The following is a 25,136-nucleotide window of genomic DNA, read 5'->3' on the forward strand; positions in this document are numbered from 1 at the left end:
AACCCTGGAAATAGGTATTAAGTTTCAGCGTATCATGTTTTAAGGAGTAATATTTAGGCAATTCCCATGACATGAACATTTGGGATAGGAAATGTTTGGCCTACCGGGAAATATTTGTTAGGGCCTCATAATGAAAAATATACGAACAAAGGCATCATTATTCTAAATATATTATTTTGTGCAAACAATTTTTTCTTACCTCTGTTTTGAAATTAAATTTCAAAAATATTATAATACAGAATTTAAAATCCTACAAAAGTTACGAAATGTATGCACCTGCCCTCCAGATCATTTTGAAAGTAAATTTTCAATTTCACATTCTTTGTTTGCAAATAAATTAAATAATTATAATATACAGGGAATTTAAAATTGTTTAAAATCTTATTATTTCAGTCATTAGATGAACGAAAGAATCATCAACATACATTAGCTAGTTTAATAATTATTAGTTTGTATTAAAATGCCTCAACAGCAAGGTTTTGTTTATATTCTAAAATACTTTAAGTTTAATAATAATAAACAGTATTGTTTAAAATTAACTTTTAATCTTTCAGATAAAAATTGTATTTAAATTACAATATCATAATTAAAATCATTTTTTATATTATTTATAAATGTCTTCATTTACATAAGGGGGCTCCAGTCGGTTTTGTCAAAAGTCAAAACTGTAGATTTGACCAATCTAAACATAAATTGTGTTTAATTTAATATTTTTAAATATACTTAAATTCCGTATCATAAAATATGTCATCAAGAGGCTGCATTTTAAAACTCAAAATCCGTCAAAACAAATTCCTACAATTTGGTCGGAATTTTTGGTGTAAGTCACTTTTTTTTAAAAAATCATTTTTGTTCTAATCAGTATTTAATATTTTAGATTCTGAACGAAGCGATGAATGTATTGATTTTACAGTGATGTGTGTTTTTTTTTTTGTGTCTGTCATCACCTTTTAGGACAGTAAAAGTGCTTGGATTTTCTTCAACAGTAATTTTTCTGATATGAAAGTGAATCTAGTTGGTACTTTGAGGGGTCAAAAGTAAAAATTTCTCAGTAGTTTGCGACGTGAAAAATAAAATAAAAATTAAAGGAAAACGGGAATTTTCACGCAAAATCTGTTTTTGAGAAAATCTAAAACAAAATATGACCGTAGGTACATGAAATTTTGATTAAATGTTTATACTAGCAATTTCTATACACCATAACATTTTGACTTATTTTGAGCTGTTTACGGACATTTTCAGTTTCCATTTTTTTTAGTTTTATTTTCTATAAATATCAATACAATTTTATCTGTTGGGTAAAAAAGCTTGAAAATTGAATAGAAGGCTCCTAGGTTATTGTTTCAAAGGCAGATGAAAAATTTAAAAATTCTTAGTCACAGTTATTATTTATAAGCATTTAAAGTACAAATATTCACAAAATACGAAAAAATCACGAAAATTAGCAAATTATTTTGAGTTGAGAATTCATAAAAATTTATCTTTTTAAATCTAAGATTTGAAAATGTAATACAAGATTATCCATAAGTTTGTCTACTTTTATCAAAAAAAAAATGTCTACAAGAAAATTAAATTAAATTTTTATGAGCGTTTGAAATTCATATTTTTACAACATTTGATATTCACTCAATATCTCATGTAACGCTTTTCTTATTTTGTTGTAATTAAAAAACGTATGACTGTAGATACTTAAAAATGTGAATATTTAATATAAGGCTCCTGATATATTGTTCTAATAGCACTTGAAAAATATTAAAAATACGTACACAATTTTTTTTTTTAAAAATAAGCATTTAAAGTTCAAATTTTTACAAAATTTATCAAATTTATAATTTAATAATTATTTTTTAGTTAAAAATTTATAAAATGTTCAACTTTTATAGCTAAAGATTGAAAATTGAAAACAAGGCTCCACATAAATAGGTTATACATAAATTACTTTATTCACAATAATATCATCAAATATACTTGGTAATATCATAGGCTGACTGACCGTTTTCGCTCAGAATCGTTTTTCTTATACAATGATATTATATCATTGAATTCAAATTTAACATGATCCATTACAGTGACCCACTTGTAACCTATACTGTACAGCAGAGCGACATCCACTTACCCACCTTTTTTATATATATATATATAAAGTTTACAGACTATTGTGTTACAAGTGTACAGCATAATTTTAATTTTTAATTTTTTAATACAGAAAATAAACAATTTTTAATTGTATACAATTTTTTTTGGATAAATATTGGGGCCGAGTTGAGGGTTTTACACATTATAAGTACTATTGCCGCCGAATCGAATCTACAAAAGCCCAATTGGATGAGCAATCTATGCCTAAGGATTCCTATATCATAGGGAAAGATAATATAAAAAGGTCATATGTGAATACATCTAAAATATATTTCATTTCATTACAGACGCATTTCTTTTGAATATACATTGAATTATATTAAGTGTTAGCTTTTGATATATTGACACAATAACACTAATTTAAAGTAACTTTTATTTATTATTATAACGATATATATATATATACTGGGTAACTTTGAATTAAACAAATCAAAAATAAGGAACTATTGTAAAAGTTAATAAACTAAAAAATGTAATAATTAAGGTATACAGAAATATAAGTTTCAGTAATAATTTATATCTATGTGCAATGTGCATATTATACTATATTTACAAAAATTGTGTAAATATCACAGCCGTGGGTATTATAAAAATAAAATAAAATTGTATTTATTAAAATAAAAATTAACAAATAAGTATTCATCCTTAACAAAGTTTATAGTTTTATGATGCTTATAAAACCATAATAAGTTTTTTTTTCTCGTTCTCGTCGTACTCTGAAAACGAGTTAGGTGGAGGTTCTGAGCAGTTAGCATTAACGTAACGTGCACTATCATAGTTCAAGACGATTTCACTACCACAAGCATGACCTTTTATTAACCCATCCTGAAATAAAGAATAATTATTAATTAAATAACACATTTTTACTCATAAATAAATTAATAATTTGCAATAATAATTATTTTTATCTTAAATGTAATAAAAATATTATTTAAACATATTGTCATTAGGACAACTTTTTTGTATACATACATTATAATATTATGTACTCTAATAAAAAAGAACACAATAGTAAACGCTGATAAAATTACTAAAAAATGTGTTTAAGTAATATATGAGGAAGTGGAATGGTGTTACCAGTAAAATAATTATAAACATAGCAAACAGTTCATTCACATTAGGCATAGATGTAATTAAGACTTTAATTTACAAAACAGGCTAGTGGATCACCTATTATCGGAGGATGTCTATTTCACCTATTATTAAACCGACAAACCGTTCTAAAACACAATTGAAGGGGACAAAAAATAATACTTATATTTTTATTATATTAATTTTTTTAAATAATAAATATTATATATTTTAATTTAAGGAAAATAGTTTATACACCTGATTTAAAATTAAGTTTTAGTAGTATATACAAACAATTAAACAATTTTCACTGTGCATTAATAGAGCTGATTAAGTGTAATTTCAAATGTATTAAGAGGACGTCGTGCCTGCATGTGTTGTCTCTATCTTACTAACGCATAATATATCAAAATGTTTGTCTAGGAGTTAAAATTGTATTGTTAGCTTAAATATTAGAGTTATTAGAGTGCTATTATCAAACTCAAATGTAAGAACTGTGTTCTCTCGTTGGTTTTTTAATGATATTTTAATTTTAAAATGAATTATGAGTGTTTTCATACTATATTGTAAGACGGAGACAACATGTGAGGGTATGACGTCCTCTTAATTTTAATCAGTTAAACATAGGAATGTTACGAATTCAGATTTAAGAAATGTTCAGTCAAAATTTCTTCAATTTGTATTGTTTTTTCATTGAATTTACTTATTGTTCCACCCGTATTAAATTGCAATCAATAATTATAAATTTATTTAATATTGTTAATAATTACTTCGTTCATAGGATTCTCATAAACATTATATCTTGAATTTATTTCATCTTCCTTTTGGTCAATTACTTGGATGACAGTTGTTAATGGCCGATGAAATAATCTATAAAATAATCAATTATAATATTTTAATATAATACGTATACTAAAAGTAGTAAAATATGACTTAGTTTTACCTAGATACTAGTTGATTCAAAGATTTATTTTTGGAATAGAATAGAAAATAATATAACATCGCTAATAACAACATTACAATTAAAAATATAGAAATATAGATTGAAATCATATTTTTTTTGTAGTCTAAGTCTTTAAAAACAGGCAATTTTCTATGACCAGCATTCTGAAAAATTTAAATAATGAAAAAATTGTGATTAGTCACGTATAACAGTATTTAAATGTAACACAAACAACTTAAGTATAGTATTACATCACAAATATTGCCTGGCTCGACTTGAGATCCATCTCCGCAAACACACATCGGTCCTTTTGATCCAGAAGTACAAATAAAATCGCAATCGATATCAATACAAACATTTGATCCTAAAAAATTAATTTTATGAATACAATAGTTTGAATTATGAAAATTATGGATTTTTATTCGTTGTTAGCATAGAACATCTCTTTTTAAATTGAATTATCATTAATAATGACAACAAATACAACTTTAATTGTTTGATATATTGGTTTCTCTATGATATACAATACGAAACATATAATATTTATCAAAAATTATAAAATAAATACAGACATTAATAAAAAACAATATAGGTAATTTAAAGTTATTTTTCTTGGACCAGCTGTAACCCGTGATATACTTCACAATTGAGAGGATACAAGCAGTCTTACAGAAAAGAACCCAATTTTCTATTTAGCCAAGGCGTCTGTTTTAATGCAAGCATATTATTATGTCGGAATGTGTAGGAGTAGTTTGGTGTATTTTCTTTATTTTTCTATTAAAAGTGTTATTTAATTTTTAATGTTCCATATTTTTATAACATTAATAAATGTTGGAATGTTGGAATGTTTTATTTTTGTTGTCCTTTAAAGGAGCACAGAACACAAAATGTTAAATTATTCTGATGTAAAAATATGATTACTTTAAGAGATTTTAAGAAATGTAGAATAGCCGCGTGACATCATTGGGTCCGGTTCATCGTAATTGCCTATTTTATACGTGTAAAAGTTCCTCGTTCACACAATCATTTACCAATCTAAAAATTTTATTTTTGAAATTTAGTTTACTTTTAAATGTGTGATATCATGTGTTTAAGACAATAAAAGTATAAGAAATTCAATATAACGTTTAGTTTTTAAATATTAATAAATCTTTAAAGTGATTTTTGTTAAATGGCGCGTAATAACCATTTTAATATAAAATAAAAATTCAAATATCTCTTTTAAGATTTTTAATATTTAAAAAACTAAATGTTATATTAAAATTCTGATGCTTGTATCGTCTTAAACACATAAAACCACACATTAATATGTGAATTAAATTTAAAAATAAAATTTTAAGGATGGTAAATTGTTGTATGAAGTGAAGAACTTTTACACGTATAAGATAGGCAATTACGATGAGCCGGACATAATGACGTCATGTGTTTTTTTTCAATTGCTCATAACTTATTGAATAATGTGAGTAGAAACCTAAAATCTATACCATTATTCTTAAAATTGAACATGTTTTTCAAATTTTACAACTTTTTTTTTGTTTTGTACTCTTTTAAGACGGTTTAATTAGCATTTTCTACCCCAAAAACACCCATTTTAAGTGTATTAACTATTATTGTATTGTTTATAAATATAACCATGCTACCTTAAATTAGTATTGGACAAATCGTTATTAATATCATTATACCATTTCTTTGTTTGGCCTGTTGACTTATCATGAATGTCTCGATGGTAGCAAACACTTGAACAGGAACAGACTCACAGTGGACATTTTCAGAACCAAAAACTTTACATTTAAATATAGACAATCCGGTTTCATGGTTAGTCCAAAACAGTTTGTCTTCGTGCAATGATATTTTCTCTGGCAAATGCTAATTTAAAAATTGTTTCAATTTATTAAACTCATAGTATACAAAAATAGTTCAATAATTGAGGTGTAAACTTTCTTACTTCTATTGAATTGACCAACACAGTTATTTTAGTTCCGTCGTAATTAGCTCTCTCGATTGTTGAATTAACTTGGTCGACCCAGTAGACCATATGTTTGATTGGATCTATAGCTAAATCAGTAACATACTGTAACCCTTGATGGATTATAGTTTTTACGTTGTATCCACTACAGTCAGATTTCCTAATAATAGTTGTTGGTGTTGAAAATACTGCCCATATGGTTTCCGACCAGAACATCACTCTATACATTTCAATTGTATGTAAATAATTTTATATTATATTTGATTTAAAATATTATTAAGTTACCCGGAACGAGGATCAATTTCAAAAGCCATAATTGTTGTATGGATGTTTGCACTGTATATAGTGGCACAACGTTTAGCATTTAAATAACATACAACAATATCTTTAAAATTTTGAACAAAGTAAACGTTTTCTGTTAACCAATCAATACGAACTAAAGTTGGGTGTAACAAATCTGTCATGTAAACTTTATGCTGTTGTTGCATGTCCATACAAATAAGAACGCCAGCTTGTTCTAAAAATAAATAAAAATAAATTCTATTCAAATTTTAAACTTTAAAAAATAATATTAATTTCAGAAATTCTATTCAATATAGGTAGATTAGGTAAACATGGTAGTTTATAAAGTTTTTAATTATTCATCAATATAATGTATAAAAATAAAATATGTAACATAATTTAACACTTTTAACATCAATTGAAAATATAATCACTACATTTTTTCCATTTTTTGTTGTATCCTTTTTATGTTTTAAATTCTGAGTAGAGCGATTAATGTATTGATTTTACATTTACAATGATGCTAGTGTGTTATTTTTTCTATCTATCTACTTATCATCGCCTCATGGGGGCAGTAAAAATGCATTGATATTCAACTTTGAGTGTAGTTTCTGGAAGCAAATTGGATCTAGATTCCTAAGGGAAGAGAGGAGGGGGTCGAATGTAAAAAAATAAAAGATTCCTAGTACATTTCAAAATAACTAAAACAAAAAACAAACTAGAACTGGAATTTGTAGAAAATCTAGTTTTAGACAAAATTGATTATGTTTTTTGGTGTAACTAGATGTTTGAAATTTACACATTTTCTATTAATGATAACAATTTAAAAATATTTTGACAGCAAAATATATAAATTTGACATTTGCAATTTATTTATTTTTTTTTTTAAATGTAGATAAAAAAAAAATGTAAGTCAAAATACTTGAACGTTTGATACAAGGTTTCTCATAGGTTGTACACACACCAATTATAAAATATTAAACATTTTTTTTTTATGATTTGAAGGGAGGTAATTAATATTTAAACAAAGGATAACAATTTTAGTTATTTTGTTGTAATAAATTTAAAAATATTATTTGAGGGTACTTTAAACATATATTATTAAACACACTTGACATTATAAAACGCTATAATTTTGGTCAACCTACAGTATTCAAAAATACTTTATATACGAAAATACTCATAAATCATAAAATATATTTAGTAAGATATTTCACCTTTGCTCAGAATTGTTTTGGTATGCAATTATTTAATATAAAATCCAAGTTTAACAAATATATTAACACTTTACAGTGACTTACTCAATAATGATGAGTAACACTCAAAATTATGTGCAGCATTTCTATTTTTCCCATTTTTTTTGTTTTTAAATCTTACAGCTTTAATCATTTATTATGAGCTGTGTAACACAATATGTTGTCAGTGACATTTTTGTAATTGTTCAGGAGAACAATTTTAAAGTTTGAACTGTTATAAAAAAATAATGTAACAACCTATCATGGAATTTGTGTAATATTTTCCTTAACATATAATGAGTAAATGTCCCCACATACTACAGCAGTGGCGTTCAATTTTATTGTCTTGGCTTTACCGCTGCAGTGTGTGGGGGGACCTTAATTAAGGATTAAAAATGAATGTTCTACTACAGACAAATCTAAAAAAAAATGTTAACAAAGATATTGTTCTTAATACATTTGTGCACGTAATAAGTAATACTTAAATACTTATCAATTATCACATTTTGTTTCTATTTTCAATAAAGAGCTGTGTCAATATATGTTTTAGTTTTTTCGGTTACCTACAATTTAAACGATTTATGAGAATCCTCGTTTTAAATTGTCAATTAATAATTTCTTAACAAAAAAATTTGATAATTTCTGAGATTTTGATAAATTTGAAATTAATAAATACTTATAAAAAAAAAATTGTGCAAATGAATCTTTAATATATCCCAACTGCTACTATTGCTACTTATGAGAAATTTTCAAGAATTTTGACCCAATGAAAAATATTTTATTGATATTTTTAGAAAAAAGTTGTTGGTAAAAATATGGTTTAATTACTTGATGTCCAATAAATAAGATTTCTTCTAATATCTATATCAAGGCTTGATATTGTCATTCCTGGCATCGAAAAAAGTAATTTTGATTCTTTAATATCTCCTGAAGTACTTCTTATTTCATCAACACTCGAATAAACTAAATCCATTGTAGGTCCTAAAAATCAATTAACATTAATATTATGTAACTCCAGTTATCTATATATTATGTTTTATATAATTTAGTATAATGGAACCAAATACTTGCCAATTGCTTTACATGAACTTTTATCTGCACGCAAAATGTAATCGGAATTTAAACAACTACAACTATATGAACCATCTGAATTTGTACAATATTGAGTACATAAATTGTCGTCTTCACATTCATCAATATCTCTGCAAGTTATACCATCTTCTGCAAGTTTATAGCCATGATAACATGTACATTTCCCACCTTTTGGAGTTTCTTGACAAGTATGACTACAATCCATGTGTATACAAGATAAACCTTTTATAAAATAAAAAATATACATCACAATTCATAATTAATGGTCAACGAATAATGTATTGATCAATGAGTTATTCACTCAATGAAGTATAACATATATGTATTACCACAAAGATCTCCTTCGTCTGAACCATCTTTACAATTGATTTTCTTATTACAAGCTTGATCTAGAGGTATACATTCTTGGTTCTTACATAAATATCCATCACAGTCTTTTGATGAAACAACTGAATTCGATAAATGTTCAGAAAGCATATCACACGCCTTTTGACTTTCATCTGACCCATCACCACAATCATCATGTTTATCACATAACCAATCATTTAATACACAGCGCTTATTCTGACATTCAAAAAAATTAGATTTTTGACATCCACAGTTCAATTCGTCCTCTAAATGTTTGCACTCAGATGTGCCGTTGCACCTAGCCTTGATCGGTACACAATGTCCCATTGTGTTTTCACATTCAAATTCTGTTTTTTCATTACATACTTTTGAAACTCTTTTAGTCATGTATGCATGATTTGACGAACAACCATTTTCATCGGAACTATCACCACAATCATCTTTACCATTACAAGTGAATTTATGTGAAATACATCGACCATTGGTGCAAGAAAATTGATCATCTTTACATATTTTGGTGGCTATAAATATGTATTATTGCATTATTTGAAAATCTAATTTTTTTTTAATAAAAAAAAATACTTACCACATGAATTGTGTTCATCCGAACCATCAAAACAATCAACCTCGCCATCGCATTCCCATGTTGCAGGTAAACAGTTTCCAGAATTACATCTAAATTCTGTAATATTATTACAACTTTGGCTTAGACAATTTAATTCGTCTTGTCCATTAATACAGTCGGGATTACCATCACATAAAAATATGCGCAGAATACACTCTCCAGATGTACACTGATATTCTGTAGCTAAAAATATTAATAAATGTGTTGGTTTATTGGTATGGCTAATATTTCCACTAGATGACTGGTAAAATGTATTACTTGAATCACAAGTGTGCTTGTGTAAGCAATCCATTTCATCTGAACCATCACTACAGTCTTTAACACTATCACACATATGTTTTTTATCCAAGCACTTTGTTTTATCATGACATAAAAATTGAGATTGTGGACATGAGCTTGGTGTGTAATGCAAACATTTAACAGCGTCTTCATCGTCACCACGAGGACAATCTTTTTTAAAATCACATCGAGAATGAGATGAAATACATTCACCAGTATAACAACGATATTCATCAGATTTACACTCTCCTAGTGATGTACAATTTAGGCTATTGTTTGATAAAACTAATCCAGGTGGACAACCACAAACCTTTGTTTTACCATAAAATTAAAATTGTTAAACACCATTATTTATAATAAATTGTCTTAAAGAAAAGTATTGTACCTTTCCTTTCTCAGATAAAAGACATATATGACTACAACCACCGTTATTTTGTTGACATGGGTGTTGGATATTTTTGCTAATTCCATTTGCTACGGTTAAATATAAATTTGAATCAGTTTTCCAATTATCTATAACATACATAAAATTATAAAATTACTGTATGCTAATAAAATGATTTATAGAATGAATTACCTATATCAAGAGCTCTAGATGCTCGGTCTTCATCAACGTTATTAATCCAGTTTATAATTTTCGAACCTTCAGATACCCAAACAATGTCATAACCAATTGAAACAATATCTCTTACAAATCCTGCTTTTTTTATAATTCTTCTATCCGTTCCTAACATAATAAACGTAATTAATGAATAAAAAGGTTTTTTTATATCTCATAAATTGTTAACAGTTAAACAATTTGTATGAATTATGATTTATATTATATTCACCATCTTCGCTGACACTATCAATAATGCCATTTTTATAGTCAGTAAAATACAACAGTCTTGTAATCATATCAAAATGTAAAGCAATTTCATCTCCTGTCAATCCATACTCCACCATATGTACTAGAGACTGAATACTTCCATCCATGTCAATTCGATCGATATGTATATGTGAATCTTCTTTCATAGCTACAAACATAAAGCTAAAAGCATATACATAAAAAATGTTTAGTACAGGTAATCTACAAACATAATATATAATAGTATTAAGAGGACGTCGCACCCACATATGTTGTCTCCGTCTTACACATGTATGGACATAGCAAATTTTACATTCAGCAGATCACATTTAGCCCGTTAATTTTAAAATTAGAGTGAATTGATCTCTAATAAAATTTAAAGGTAAGAATATTATTTAGGGCATCTCATCGGCTTTTTGTTATATTTCAATTTTAAAGTGAATTATGAGTATTTTAAAATTGTAAATTGTTTATACATCTTTTAATACTTATAACTCAATTTAAAATTCAAATATAACAAAAAGCCGATGAGATGCCCTTGATATTCTTACCTTTAAATTTTATAAGAGGTCAATTCACTATAATTTTAAAATTAACGAGGTTGAACGTGATCTGCTGAGCGTACAATTTGCTATGTCATACACGTGTAAGACGGAGACAACATATGCGGGTGCGACGTCCTCTTAATACATTATGAATATTATACAGTAATATCAGATGTACTTGCCTTTTATCTGGAACTAAAGTAACAGCAAATGGGATATGACCTTCAATTTCTTTGAAAATTGTGGTGTGTGTTTTTGTAGAGAGACTTAACACATCTAATGTTTTTCTAGTCCTATCACACCAGTATAAGTTGTTTCCGTGATTGTCAAATTCAAGGGAATAAATGGAACTAATTTCTGGTACATCTAAATCTGATAATTTCATCTTAACAAAATCGAAAGTGAATAGTTTCTTAGACCTTGAGTCATAGATGATGATGTCACCTTGTAATAATAAAATAATAATTTTAGCTTTAATTTAACTACTTTAAACGTCTATCAGTAACATACCAGATAATGAATTATAAGTCAATGCGGATATGCTAGATACATCATTTTTCAATGATATTTTCTTTGCTTTTTGGCGGCCTAAATGTTCTTGCTCAATTTCTATAATACTTGTTGGTGTACCTACAATAAGCGTAGGAGGTATGGCAATGGTGATACAAAAGATTCCATCTTCCGATAGTTTTTTATCATCGGGGCAAGCGCACGAGTATCCTTTAGAATTGATGTCTGTCTTTGGTGCTAATAAGCATATATCACTGCACTTTCCTTGTTCACAAGGATTTGGCATCTGGAAATAATTAATTACCGTGTAAAGAACTAATAGTTTTATTTTAAAAACTATACAATACTTGAGACTCGAAGAGCGAAGGATGGTTAATTTGCATACCATACACTCTGTTCTTATTTTCACGTATCAATGTTTTGCTATCTTTACCCGTAAACTTGTTGCATACTTTTATTTCTTTACTTGACCAATCACTCCAGTACAATTTATCCTCGAACACAGTAACCGAATATGGATGATCTACATATTCTGTTACAATTACCTAGAATAATATTAATAACCATTAACCATATATTATAAAATCAATATTAAAAAATACAATATACCTAATTATTAAATAAATAATATATTTAAAATATTATAAAGGCACCTATTGAAAACAATCACATTAAAATAGTATAAGACGTATGAATGTGTATATATTATATGTACCTATAACATATTTCAGTTCAGTTTTGACCATCATTAAAATTACAAGTGACTTACTGATTTCGTTATCGATAAATATTGCAATAAAGTTCTTTTATGTTCTATTTAGATGTGTAGAATACGTGTTTTTACTGTGTATAAATATTTTATTTCATTTTTTATAATATCTGTTAATTGTATTAAATGTAATGAATACATTATTCACAAATATGACTCAATTAAATGTACTAAGTGTAAAAAATATATGTATTTTTTCTGTGCTAGTTACTCTAATTTCAAGAAATTAACTAATAACTAACAACTCTAATTCAAGATTTGCTTGTGATGTCTGCTCAATTTCTACTAATAACTTAAAGACTAAAATCACGGAACTCCAGTTAAGGGTAATAAATTATTAATTCAATGGATTTTATGAGTAGACAATTTGATTGTTTTATTACCAAATTAGATTCAGTTTTAAATGAGATAAAACCACCCTAAAAGCTAAAATTTTTTTAGAAAATATAAAACTTAATAATGAAATTGATGCATTTTAAATAAAACTGAATGAATTGGAACAACAAAACCTTTGTCACAGTGTTGAAATAAAAGGTGTACCAAAGACACTAAATGAAAATTGTTTAGTAATTATAGTATTGTACAACCTATTGCCAAAACTGTTGAAAGTAACGTTATCATTAATTCGTCATATAGAATTAAGAGGACGTCGCATTCGAATGTGTGTTCTGTCTTACACACAAACGGCACAGACAATTTTTGTTCGCCAGTTTCAATAGTATGCCGTTAGTTTTGATATTAGACTGAATTGTCTTATTATCAAACTTTTAGGTAACAACATTATCTGTGTTCTCTAGTTGGTATTTTAAGATATTTTAATTTTTAAGTGAATTATGAGCATTTTAAAATATTAATATCTGGTATTTAGATGTAAAATACATGTTAACTTAAGACTCACCAAATTCAAGAGAATGTTATTTGCGAAAACTAGGACTGTATGCAGAAAAAAACAATACAAACATGTTTGGACTAATAATTCTGAAATACTAGTCAGAAAAAAAGATGGACAGTAATGAGGATTTATCCAAAACAAAGTATAATATTGATTTTAAGCATTTGAATATGTTTATGAATACTGAAAACTATGACAATTATCTTAATGTCCCATGCATTAATAAAGCTTTTAATAATTTTAATAAAAAAATTATGAAATTTATTAATATAATATCATCTAGTACCTACATATTTGGTAAATAATTATAAAAATAAAAATAAAAAGATTAAAGATTGGATTACTTGGGGTTTATTTGTTTTTATTATAAAAAGAAGTAATACATAATTATTTTATACACTTACCCTTCGATCAGTTGCATCTAAATTAATGGATTCAATAAATTGCATTTTAGCATCCACCCAATAAATTCTTTTCCCGACATTATCAACATGAACACCATTTGGCCAGTGTATATTTTGTGTAATGAACGGTTGTGGTCTTGACCCGTCCATACCAGAACGACCAATCATTGGATTTTTACCCCAATCTGTCCAGTACATGAGACTGAAAAAATTATGTAAATCAATAATTTATAATTATAAAATGAATTATATTTTTAAATAATAATAACATAATATCTTACCCATCTAGTGGTGAAACAGCTACTGCTCTTGGTTTGTCTATATTTTTATTATGAAGAACTGTACACACTGAACCATCATTATTGCACACTCCGATATGTTTCATTTTTGCATCGGTGAAGTACAAATTATGTGTAATAATATCTATAACTAGATTCTCGGGCGATCCAAGACCTATGGACATCACACATGGTCATAAGTAAGTATTAATTGTATTATAACATTTAGTTAACAATTATTTGTTAATTTTAAAATGTGTACTGTAATTTAACATATTTACCCGAGTCGACAATAATTTCTGGTTTAGGCTCAGACTTGTTTGCTCGAACGATAGCTGAGTTCCCATCCAAATAAAGTGTCCAGTATAAAGTTAATCTATCAACAGCTAATCCAGTGACATGTTGCAAATCATCAATCAAAGTAAAACTACGAAGTAATTCCAAGTTAAAAACTTTTATTTGCCGTAGTGATGAATATAATAATTCTGGATTTAGGCCTACATTAATAAAGTTAATATTATTATTCAATTAGTGAAGTAAATACATATAAATTGTTATTATAATTTATCAAATAACAATAAAAAAAAAAATATCAAACTACAGCTTACAAAATATATAATAATAAAAATAAATTTATCATTTTAACAAACTACCAATTTTATATTTCAATAAATTATTCACATACCAATTATTTAAAAAAATTACCTTTTATTTTACACTTATGATTATCTACTAGTTCATAATGTGGATCACAGGAGCACGTATATGAACCTTCCGAATTAAGACACACTTGGTCACAAATGCCAAATTGTTCACATTCGTTGATATCTATTAGTTAGGTACATAATATAAAATGTAGGTTTAATAAAGTTATTTTATTGAATATTAACAAGTGTTTTACCAGAACATTTATTATTTAAATAATGCATTCCTTTTGGGCACACACACATGACGCCATGTGGCTTTCTTAAACATTCAAATGCAGCAGAACAATTCATCAAATTACATTCACTTTTGATATCTGAAATAAAGTAGGTAGGTATGTCAAATTCATGTTTGAATAAATTATCACTATTTTGGACTTGTGTAGAAAACATTTCTGTTTATGACGTCATATATCAAAAATTAATAAAAGCAATTACTTGTAGAAATATAAATTATTGCGATAATACTTGTAAATAGCGAATTGAATTTAGTGTTATGTCTGCTAAGATCGATCGGGCAACTTTTTTTAAAATTTTGATTCCAAACCAGGGCTATAAATTACGATTATTCGATATTAAAATTAAATAATAGGTACCTTAAAAAATGGCCTGATTGATCTCAAGTAGGTACCTACTTACTGCTTAGACATACCTATTATTAACGAATTCAAATCAATTTTCAGAAGTCTTATCGCCGTGTCCTACGTGAATGCGACGAAAAATAAAACGTTTGTATTTCGTCGCATCGTATTGCGACGGAACAGCATGGTCAGAATAGAAATCGTCGGACTCGTCGGATTTACGTAGGACATGGGCAAATGGCGCTATCATGTCCATTTGTGGGATAGTAATAAAAAGTACGTCATATAAAACTGAGAACACAAAATATGAGCACAATATCGACATAAATCAGCTACATTTCATATTATGACCTTATCTATTATGGTGTTTATCGTTCACGCGCGCAACGCCAAGGCCCAAGGTGACTTGAACGTGCGCGAAAGCGCTCCATTTATTTTACACAGCTACAGACACCCACCAGGCGCGCACCAGACACAATGTCGGGGCTATGTCGCTGTGTGAGAAATGATTTTGCGGGTCCTATTTGGTGGGTGTTATAGGCGCTATATTCTTTACTCTATAGTGTTAAGTATTGCTTTGGGGCCTCGGTGATAGTAAGATCTGAAGCAATGCTTGAATTGGAAACAAATTGGAAGAGCGATACAAAAGTGTAAAAATATGTGCGTACTTGAATATTGAAATAAATCTTATTAATTTGGATACCTATAATTAGAAAGGGTACGCATAAATATTTTCTAAAAAGATAGGGGACTCCGATCCCCCTCAATTCAAGCACTTACAGTTTGTAAGCCTATCGATGAATCTGAACCGTTGTATGAATATAATATGATTTATGAACTACCATGGACCCGATAATTTATTTCTGCAACAGGTCGCCTTCAAGCCAACAAATTTTCCGTTTGTAAATTTCCCGCCACTTAGATTTGCAAACATCTAGCTGCCATGGTGCCGTCCATAATAATAAATAAATGCATCGCATTAACAATAAAATAATTCGACTGTTCATGGCAAAAATGTACCTATGAACCCTGTACCTATCCATGGGTTATTTAAAAACCAATAACCAAACCGATACAACATCAAACGTTTAATAACAACCAGTGGTGAATTTAGGGGGAGGGGGTTCAGGAGATCAGCTGACCCTCAGTTAATATTTGCTGATCAAATTGGCCGCTTTTCGGTTCTTGGATAGTTGGACACTTGGACCCTCAAATAAACACACATATAGTATGAATTAGTTTTTTTTGTTTCATCTACCTAGTACACAAGTATAGATTTCTAATCTGGTATTAACAAGCGGCCCCTTGAAATGTCCTGACCCACAGTTTCCTAACTCTGTATCCGCCCCTGATAACAATCACAGTGTGGGTCTTCGACTCTTATTACGTTTTTATTTTGTCGTTGTTCGATTTACAGATTTGCATTAGGTACCTATTTATGTTATTATTTCATTATTTTTAATCAAATATGTATCATTATGTATTGGTTTTTTAAATATATTATTATTATAGCAATATGATATTAAAAGAAGTGGGCAAGTGGGTGTCGCTCTGCTGTACAGTCTGCTGCTTATAACCAACAAGTGCATCACTGTAATGGATGGTGTTAAATTTGGATTCAATAATATAATATTGTATAAGAAAAACGATTCTTAGCGAAGAAGGTCAGTCAGCCTATGATATTTCTAAGTATATTTGATGAAATTATCGTGAATAAAGTAATTTATATATTTATATAACCTATTTACGTTGAACCTTGTTTTAAATTTTTAATCCTTAACTATAACAATTTTACATTTTATACATTTTCAACTACAAAATCAATTTACATTCTGAGCGAAACGATGAATGCTTGTAAAAAAAATTGTGACAGGAATTTTTAATATTTTTCAACTAATATTGTAATAATATATCAGGAGCCTTGTGTATAATTTTCATGATTTCAAGAGTTATACCAAAAACCAAATCGATTTTGTTTTTTTTTTTTCCTGGCTTTTGAAAATGACTGGGAATTTTTTACATCCCCAATACACCAACTACATTCACTTTCCCATAGAACAAGATGCTGAAGTTGAAAATCAAAGCATTATTTCGAACTACTTATCGTGTACATAGACAAAAATAAATAAAATCAATATATTCATCGCTCCGCTCAGAATCTAAAAATTAATTTCTATATCTTACAAGGTACCTACCTATTATATTTGTTATTAATAATTTTTATTAATATTTATATTTGGGTATATTTTTACCTATTTAAGTATTATTATGAATGGTGGTGAGGTAACTAACCTGAATGACGCACTGTGGTCTAAAAAATAATTTTAGCTTGCCGAAATCCAATTTTTTATGACAACAATATTATATTTAGGAATAGAGATTTAAAATATACAGGGTGAAACAGAAAGAACTGACTTTTGGAATAACTTTTGTTCTAATCAATATTTAAATTTTTTTTTACATATAATTTACCTAACCTAGCCACTTGAGCTAAACGCGTGTAATAAAAAAAAAATATTGAAAATAAAAATAAAAAATTTGATTTTAATTTTTTTGAATATTTTCAAAATTGCTACATTTATCTAAGTTAACTAGTTTATTTTTTAGAATTTTTAATATATCAATATTTTTTTGATCAAATTTATTTGGAACGCAATAACTTTTTTAAAGATATTATTTTTGGAAATTCACTAACATGGGTATATTTCTTAAACTATTAACTTATCAGTTATCATATAATTTTATCAATTTTTGTCATATGTTATAACTTTATAAGTATCAACAATTTTTTTTTTTTTTGTCAGTTCTTTCTGTTACACCTTGTATATTAGGGAAAACTTATATAAAAGATGATAAGTAATCTATAGACAAAAACGGTAATTAATACCTTATTATACATATAATAGAATAATATGTTCTATATAATAATATAAAATATATAATATTATGTTCTAATATTATATTATATATCTACAAACTACGATTAACACATTACATATTTAACAAAAAGTTCATAAAATATTATCTAAAATTTGTTACTGAAGGGTTATGTACTTATGTAGGTACTTATGTCTTATGTACTACACTTATTAGCTTTTGAAGATTATTGTAGTAAGTAGTCAGTAAACACAACAGACTGTACAGCTTTAAGAGTTTTTTCTTCAATCTACACAGTGCATCATTTAAATAAGAAGGTACTTAGATACAATTTGATAGTTTATAGATTTAAAACTTTTACATTAACAATATATTTTAAAATAAAACAAAATTAGTGATAAATACTACTATACTAATCTTATTTTAATTTTTAAACAATAGGAAATAGTTAAAAATTAACAAATTTCAACAAGTTATCAGTACATATATGTACTGATAACTTAATAATATGTAGGTATATAACTCCATGTGCCCCAATTTGCCCCATAGATTATGTGATTTTGTGTAGCTGGATGTAGTCAAAATAGTAAGCCAAAAGTAACTTATTATGGTATTTTTGAAAAACATCTTTGAATTATATTTACAAATTTTAAATCAGAAATAGGAATTGAAACTTACGGTTAAGTTTAAAAAAAAACGAATTTTGTTTACGAAATGAACAGTTAAATTTAAATAAATCATCATAAACAATTTTTTTTCAATTTTTTTAACTGTTCAAAAATGTTGATAATACTGGGTTGAATTAAAAAAATAATGTCAAATTGATTTGTTACTTGAATCTAATAAATAAAAGGTGATATTAATTTTGGCAAGCTTAAATAACATTTCAAACCACTATAGCTGTGAGGTGGCCAGCGAGGCCTTACAATTATCACACAACTGGGCGGGGATATAACAAACCAATACAAATTGTCTTACTTTCCTCTTACACACAAGTAAACAATAAGCATTAATTTTATTTATTACAACAACATAAATTTAGTAGTAGTAATAGAAAAAAGTAATATGAATACCTAAAAAGAAGAGTTATGAAATGTATTCGTATATTTGTATTTAATAATCTAAAATATTTTTAGAATAAAATTAAAAGGTTTAAAATTATTTGGTAAATTATTTCATTGAATGTTTTTTGGTAACACATTCATTGCAAGTTATTTGTAACGTGCAGAAAGTGTTAGGTACTTGTAAGTTGTAATGTGATTGGAATATTAGGATAAAACATTGTATTCATATTCATATTCAAGTTAGTTTCTCGGGACATAAGCAGTTCTATACACATAGCAATAAATTACACAAATGTAACGTTTCATGTTACAAATTAATACTGCAAAAACATCGCAGAAATATTCCATTGCGCAGTGGGGATATAGTTATATATAGTTATGACTTATATTTATATAATAGAAAATATAATAATAATTTACCCATTATCAAATTTAAAAGTTAGAATATCTAGTGTATCTCACATAGATTTTTTTAATATTTTAATTTAAATACGAGTTACCCATTTTAAAATTGTAAAATTGGTTGTACATTTTTCTTAAAAAATAAATAAGATCCAAGTTTAAAAACGCAGACAATTCTGACAAATAAAGACGTAGTCAACGCCACGTATAATAATTACTAATTTTATGGGTACTTCAATAGTATATAATATTTGTTATGCTTATTAATTATATATAAAAAAAAAAAAAATTGAGTAATTTTACTCATTGTGTTGAAAATATATATACCCGTTTTATTATTGCAAAGACCGCCTTCGTCCGATGCATCAAGACAGTCACTGTTGTAATCACAGACATTTTGGACATCGATACATTTTTTATGATCGTGACACAGAAATTTACGATTTTCAATCAAACATTTTTCTGGCTCAACCAGTTGAATATCTGAAAAAAAAAAGATAGCAAAATAATAAAAATAGGTATAATAATTAATATGGTAACATTTTATACCGCAATGGGTTTCGTCTGAACCATCACCACAGTCGTCTTTTCCGTCACATCTCCACGTCTTGGAAACACAATTGAAATTTTTGCACAGATAACCAGAGGTACACAATGCCTATGGCACACAAAAAGCATCGAATACGAATAAAATAACAAGTCGAAGTGCTTATAATATGTGAAAATAGGTCTTCCAAGAAGGAAAATGTCCGTACCGTGTATCTACATTTTTCCCCGTCTTCGTCGCTACCGTCGTGGCAATCAATCTCCGCGTCACAATGCCAAGCCATTGGAATGCAAGTGCCATCGGAGCATTTGAATTTTCCTTCCTGACATGGCTGCGTTAGAGATGATGACGTCTATATAAAATAATGTAACAAAATGTACGATTAGTTTTTTTAAATTTATTTTGGATTTAATATAATGTAGAACCTATTTACATACCTCTTTACAATGACTTTCGTCAGACTTGTCGATGCAATCATCCGCCTTATCACACACAAATTCCTTAGGAATACATTTTCTCTTGCCATCGCACTCAAAGTATTCGGGCGCCAAGCAAGACTTTTTGTCAATATCTAAATTGAATATATAAATTTCTATAAATGTCAATAAAAAATTATTTATCAAAAAGCTTAAAAATGTAATACGCAAGTTTTTTTTATAGGTAAATTATTAACGATACATAGGCATCATAGTTATTTTTTTATAAGCATTTAAAGTTCAAATTTCGTCAAAACCACAGTTAGGTTTGTATGGCTAGACAATTTAATACAAGGTTTTTCATACAAATAGTTCATACTTTTACCGAAAAATTACAGATAATTTTGGGAAAATTGGTATGCAAATACAATGTTTTTTCAAAAATGAATTCATTCTGGTCAGATGTATATGAAATTAGTTGACAATTGAAACTTGATAAATATTTTTTTTTTAAAGTAATATTATACGGGCAATGGGGGGGGGGGGGGGGGCTTCAGCCCGTTAGCCTTCCCTGCGGACGCCACTGAGTATATAGAAAATTAGAAACTATATTATCTCAAACATACCACAATCGTCTTCGTCAGCGCCATTGTCCCTACAGTCATCAATGCCGTCACAAAGTCTTGTCTTATTGATACAAGTACCGTTCCCGCAGTTAAATTCGTATTTGCTACAGCCTTTTTCTGAAAAAACTAATACATAGGTGCACGTAATTAATTTAATATAGGTCATTTTATGGGCGTATGGCCTAGGACTCGGAAGTTGTTGCATTTACATTTTTTTTTTTTGCGCTATTAGATTTATTGCTAAGTAATGTCTTGCAATTATTTTCACGACACTACGAAAAAAATATTAAAAGTTAGACATTTTTATAAATTAGAAGTTTTGCACATTTAGTGATTATGTAGTTTTATTTCTTAATTTAATCATTTTTTTAGAGCGTATTTGACGTTATTGTGATAAGTTTATAACACAGTTTGAAAAACTGGCAATAAAAAGAATAAATACACTACCTACCTATAGTGTATATTTATTTAAAGAGTTCTCATTAGGTATTAAGTTTTTTTAATCTCTAGTTAACTTACGATTTCCCGTTTTTAATAATAAATGTTTAGCAAAAAATTATAAAAATATTTTTGAGTATAGGTAAAATAATATCAGTATAATATCCGTATAAGTGCATATTTTCAGAGCAAATTTGTACTTTTTAAGTGAATTAAGTTCCGAGCCTTTAGCACTAATATTAATCTGTCAATTGTATTTAAAATGTAGATAATAAATAAAAATCAGAGATAGTTCTAGCTGTATATATTATGGGCCGAGGCAACAATAAAAATATTATATTTATTATTAGTTATTACTTATTAGTGATTACAGTAATTAGTTTATTAAAATAGAATATTTAAAGAAATGGGTTAATACTTAACCACGGTTACCGTATACACATACACATAATTTTTATATTTGTGTAAGAACTTAATTTTAAATTGTAAGTATTATTATTGTTTATTTTAAATAGATACTCAATTTAACTTGCTTTTAAGATACGCCGCAGTACAAATATTAAATTATGCTACAACAATTTGATATAATATACGTTTTAGTGTTTTACTCAAATTACTTACCATTAAATTCTGAAAATGTGCAGCAGACGACTAATGAGAAGATCAAAAAAATTATCAACATTCTAGAATTCTCCAACATTGTTTTCCATTCAACCTAAAGTAATAATTTTAAATAACTTATTTAAATTGTGTGTAGTATATTATAATAGTATCGACATCGGACTTGATTTTTCTCAAACTGTTCGAAATATTCAAATTTTCAACAAACTTTGAAAGTTTGAAATGTTCGAATTTCTTGAAGCTCTGAGTGTTTGATAAGTTCGAGAACCCATTCAGAATAATTATTACCTAGTTTACTTCTACTTAATATACCTACATTGACTATAAAACAAAGTACAACTTCTTAGTTCTTCCGTAATTAATGACTAATAATACACTGTCTGGTTAAAAACGTATAACTGTCAAGTTTTAAACATTTGCAGTATTTAATTTAAATTTAGTAGATATCTAAAATATAATTTAATAAGGAAAAAGTACTCTGATTTAAAAGTGAATTAATTGGATTCAGGTAGATTAAGAAAGAATATTTATATTTAGGTACTATTTTATAGAAATGTGATAATTTGCCAAGGCAATTGTATTGATATTGTATAATTCATACATAATGAGATAACAACAACAGGTATTTCCATTAAGTCTAATTTTACTATTTTTGTATTAATATTAATTTGTATTTCAAAAATATTAATTATAATAAAAATATATTTATTTAATATTAACGATAGTGTCCCAATAGCTACTAGTTTAGTTACATTTCACATTTTAGTTATTAATTTATAATATAAAATATATCAGAATTTACATTCACATTATTCATTTTTCCGGTACATTTTTTTTTCAGTTAAATTCTTTTTTTTCATATTCAACGAATTGCTGTACATTTTACGTTAAACAAAAATGGTATGCATTAGAGTAGTTACCGCAAAAATATAATATATTCGCGTATAACAATAATAACACTATTTCAAATCCGATAGATTTTTAATGATATTTTATTGTAATAACCGGCACCTAGAACCTAACTACAAAACCGTTTAAACTCACTTAGAAAAATATCTTATCATAACGAAGGGACGTAACAAATTATGTATTTAAATATCCATGTTCTATAAAATATTTATGGAAAACCCGACATGCATAACGTGCGACATAGACAAAACGCTTTTACGCATTCTGAGTAGACCTCGCTCAATTTTGGTTCTAGAACAAAAATAGTAAATATACATATTTTCAAAATGAAAAGATGACAATGTTTCCAAATTAAACACTCAATATATATTGTTTAGAAAGCCAGTTCAACATTTTTTAAACGACCTATAACTTTTTAAAAAAACACCGAAATGTTCTCATATTCAATTTTATAATAGGTTTTTTTATTCTTAAAAAACAAAATTGAGCTAGTTTTACTCAGACTGCGTAAACGCGTTTTGTCCAAGCGGAGACAACACGTCATGCGGTGCGACGTCATCTTGAACGAAACTGTATCCATTTATGTCCGCGCCATGATAAAAATATATTAAAATTTAATAAAAATAAAAATAATAACGAATCGATCGAGATTTTTCGATATTCCGCGTCGACCGTTACTATTTAAATAGAAAATAATCGTACAAAATGATAAATACCTAAGTACATATATTATTATCATAATATTGTAAAATACGTACCCGTCTGGCTGTCTATGAAATTTTTGGTTGGTACTTCAGTGATATTGATTAATTAAAATAAAATAACACACACACAAAAATAATTGACTCCAAACCGATGGTAATTTCACAAAAAATTATATTTTAATACAACAATAATTTACATACACTTATTATACAAGAAAAAATAATTTAATAATAAAAAAGTTATCGATTACTATATTATATTATGATTATTGTTACCAGAACCATACAATGGTGAGTTTAGTTCTGGAATGAATACCCGTCGCGAATATTTAATAAATTGTGGAAAATTATCGAATTATCTCAATATCGAAAGTAGGGGAAATCGTAAGTCACTCTCGTAAGTAATTATAATATTATATACCACTATGTTATACGAACGTGATATCGACGATTACATAATGAATAGGTACCGACTATTAACTTAGAAAACAATATCAAATTATATTTTAATCTGCATAATTAATTAATTTACCTACTATAGGTGACCATTTATATTAGTCTTATTGTTTATATTCCATGTACATTGTACAGGTATCAATGCATTATATTGTGTTTATTGTTCAAGCATTATTGCAAATCTAGTGTCGTTAATAACCTAAATACCTATATAATAGTTTATTATTGATTTGTTATTGTATTGAAGACAATGTTCGAAAAAAAAAATGTGTATGTACATTTAAATAATATATTTTAAAAGTAGTGTAGTAGGTATACAGGGTGAGTCACTAAGCATGCTAAAAAGTTACTAAATGATAAATTCATAATTTATTAATATTTGAATAATTCAAATCATCAGATGATGTAGTTAAATTTAGTAGGTATACGTGGTATTAGTAAATTACCAAGGGGGTAATTATAACTATAGTAGTTATAACTTATAATCAATTATTAATATTATTTAATTATTATAATACAATTATTGATGTTTGGGGTTTTTAATCTATTCACGAGGGTACCCATATTTT

General features: G+C 27.3%; 1 protein-coding gene across 1 annotated transcript; it reads right to left on the reverse strand.

Annotated features, from left to right (window-relative positions):
• Positions 1-2,437: 2,437 nt before the first annotated feature.
• LOC132944809 (vitellogenin receptor) lies at positions 2,438-24,294 on the reverse strand. The gene is made up of 30 exons (XM_061014320.1): positions 24,166-24,294; positions 22,499-22,592; positions 21,440-21,565; positions 20,835-20,968; positions 20,606-20,749; positions 20,400-20,508; positions 20,178-20,333; positions 15,124-15,243; positions 14,928-15,050; positions 14,504-14,719; positions 14,226-14,397; positions 13,945-14,146; positions 12,227-12,424; positions 11,880-12,165; positions 11,552-11,813; positions 10,808-11,007; positions 10,555-10,704; positions 10,363-10,490; positions 9,957-10,287; positions 9,660-9,881; positions 9,055-9,594; positions 8,705-8,947; positions 8,462-8,614; positions 6,402-6,633; positions 6,096-6,336; positions 5,833-6,016; positions 4,402-4,514; positions 4,151-4,314; positions 3,978-4,077; positions 2,438-2,961 (listed from the first exon to the last, which is right to left on the reverse strand). The coding sequence occupies exons 2-30, from the start codon at positions 22,575-22,577 to the stop codon at positions 2,809-2,811; spliced, it is 5,481 nt and encodes a 1,826-aa protein (XP_060870303.1). The 5' UTR covers positions 22,578-22,592; positions 24,166-24,294; the 3' UTR covers positions 2,438-2,808.
• Between the last annotated feature and the right edge of the window lie 842 nt (positions 24,295-25,136).

The sequence above is a fragment of the Metopolophium dirhodum genome, chromosome 5, assembly GCF_019925205.1.
Source record: "Metopolophium dirhodum isolate CAU chromosome 5, ASM1992520v1, whole genome shotgun sequence".
NCBI lineage: Eukaryota > Metazoa > Arthropoda > Insecta > Hemiptera > Aphididae > Metopolophium > Metopolophium dirhodum.

What these genes read in the sequence shown, in the direction of transcription:
- LOC132944809 (XM_061014320.1), bottom strand. Translation starts at nt 22,577, where the DNA reads ATGTTGGAGAATTCTAGAATGTTGATAATTTTTTTGATCTTCTCATTA. An exon ending in TCATAAGTGTAAAATAAAAG is followed by an intron (nt 14,720 to 14,927) that starts GTAATTTTTTTA and finishes TTATTAATGTAG; the next exon opens with GCCTAAATCCAGAATTATTA. An exon ending in CTTCGCTCTTCGAGTCTCAA is followed by an intron (nt 12,166 to 12,226) that starts GTATTGTATAGT and finishes AATTATTTCCAG; the next exon opens with ATGCCAAATCCTTGTGAACA.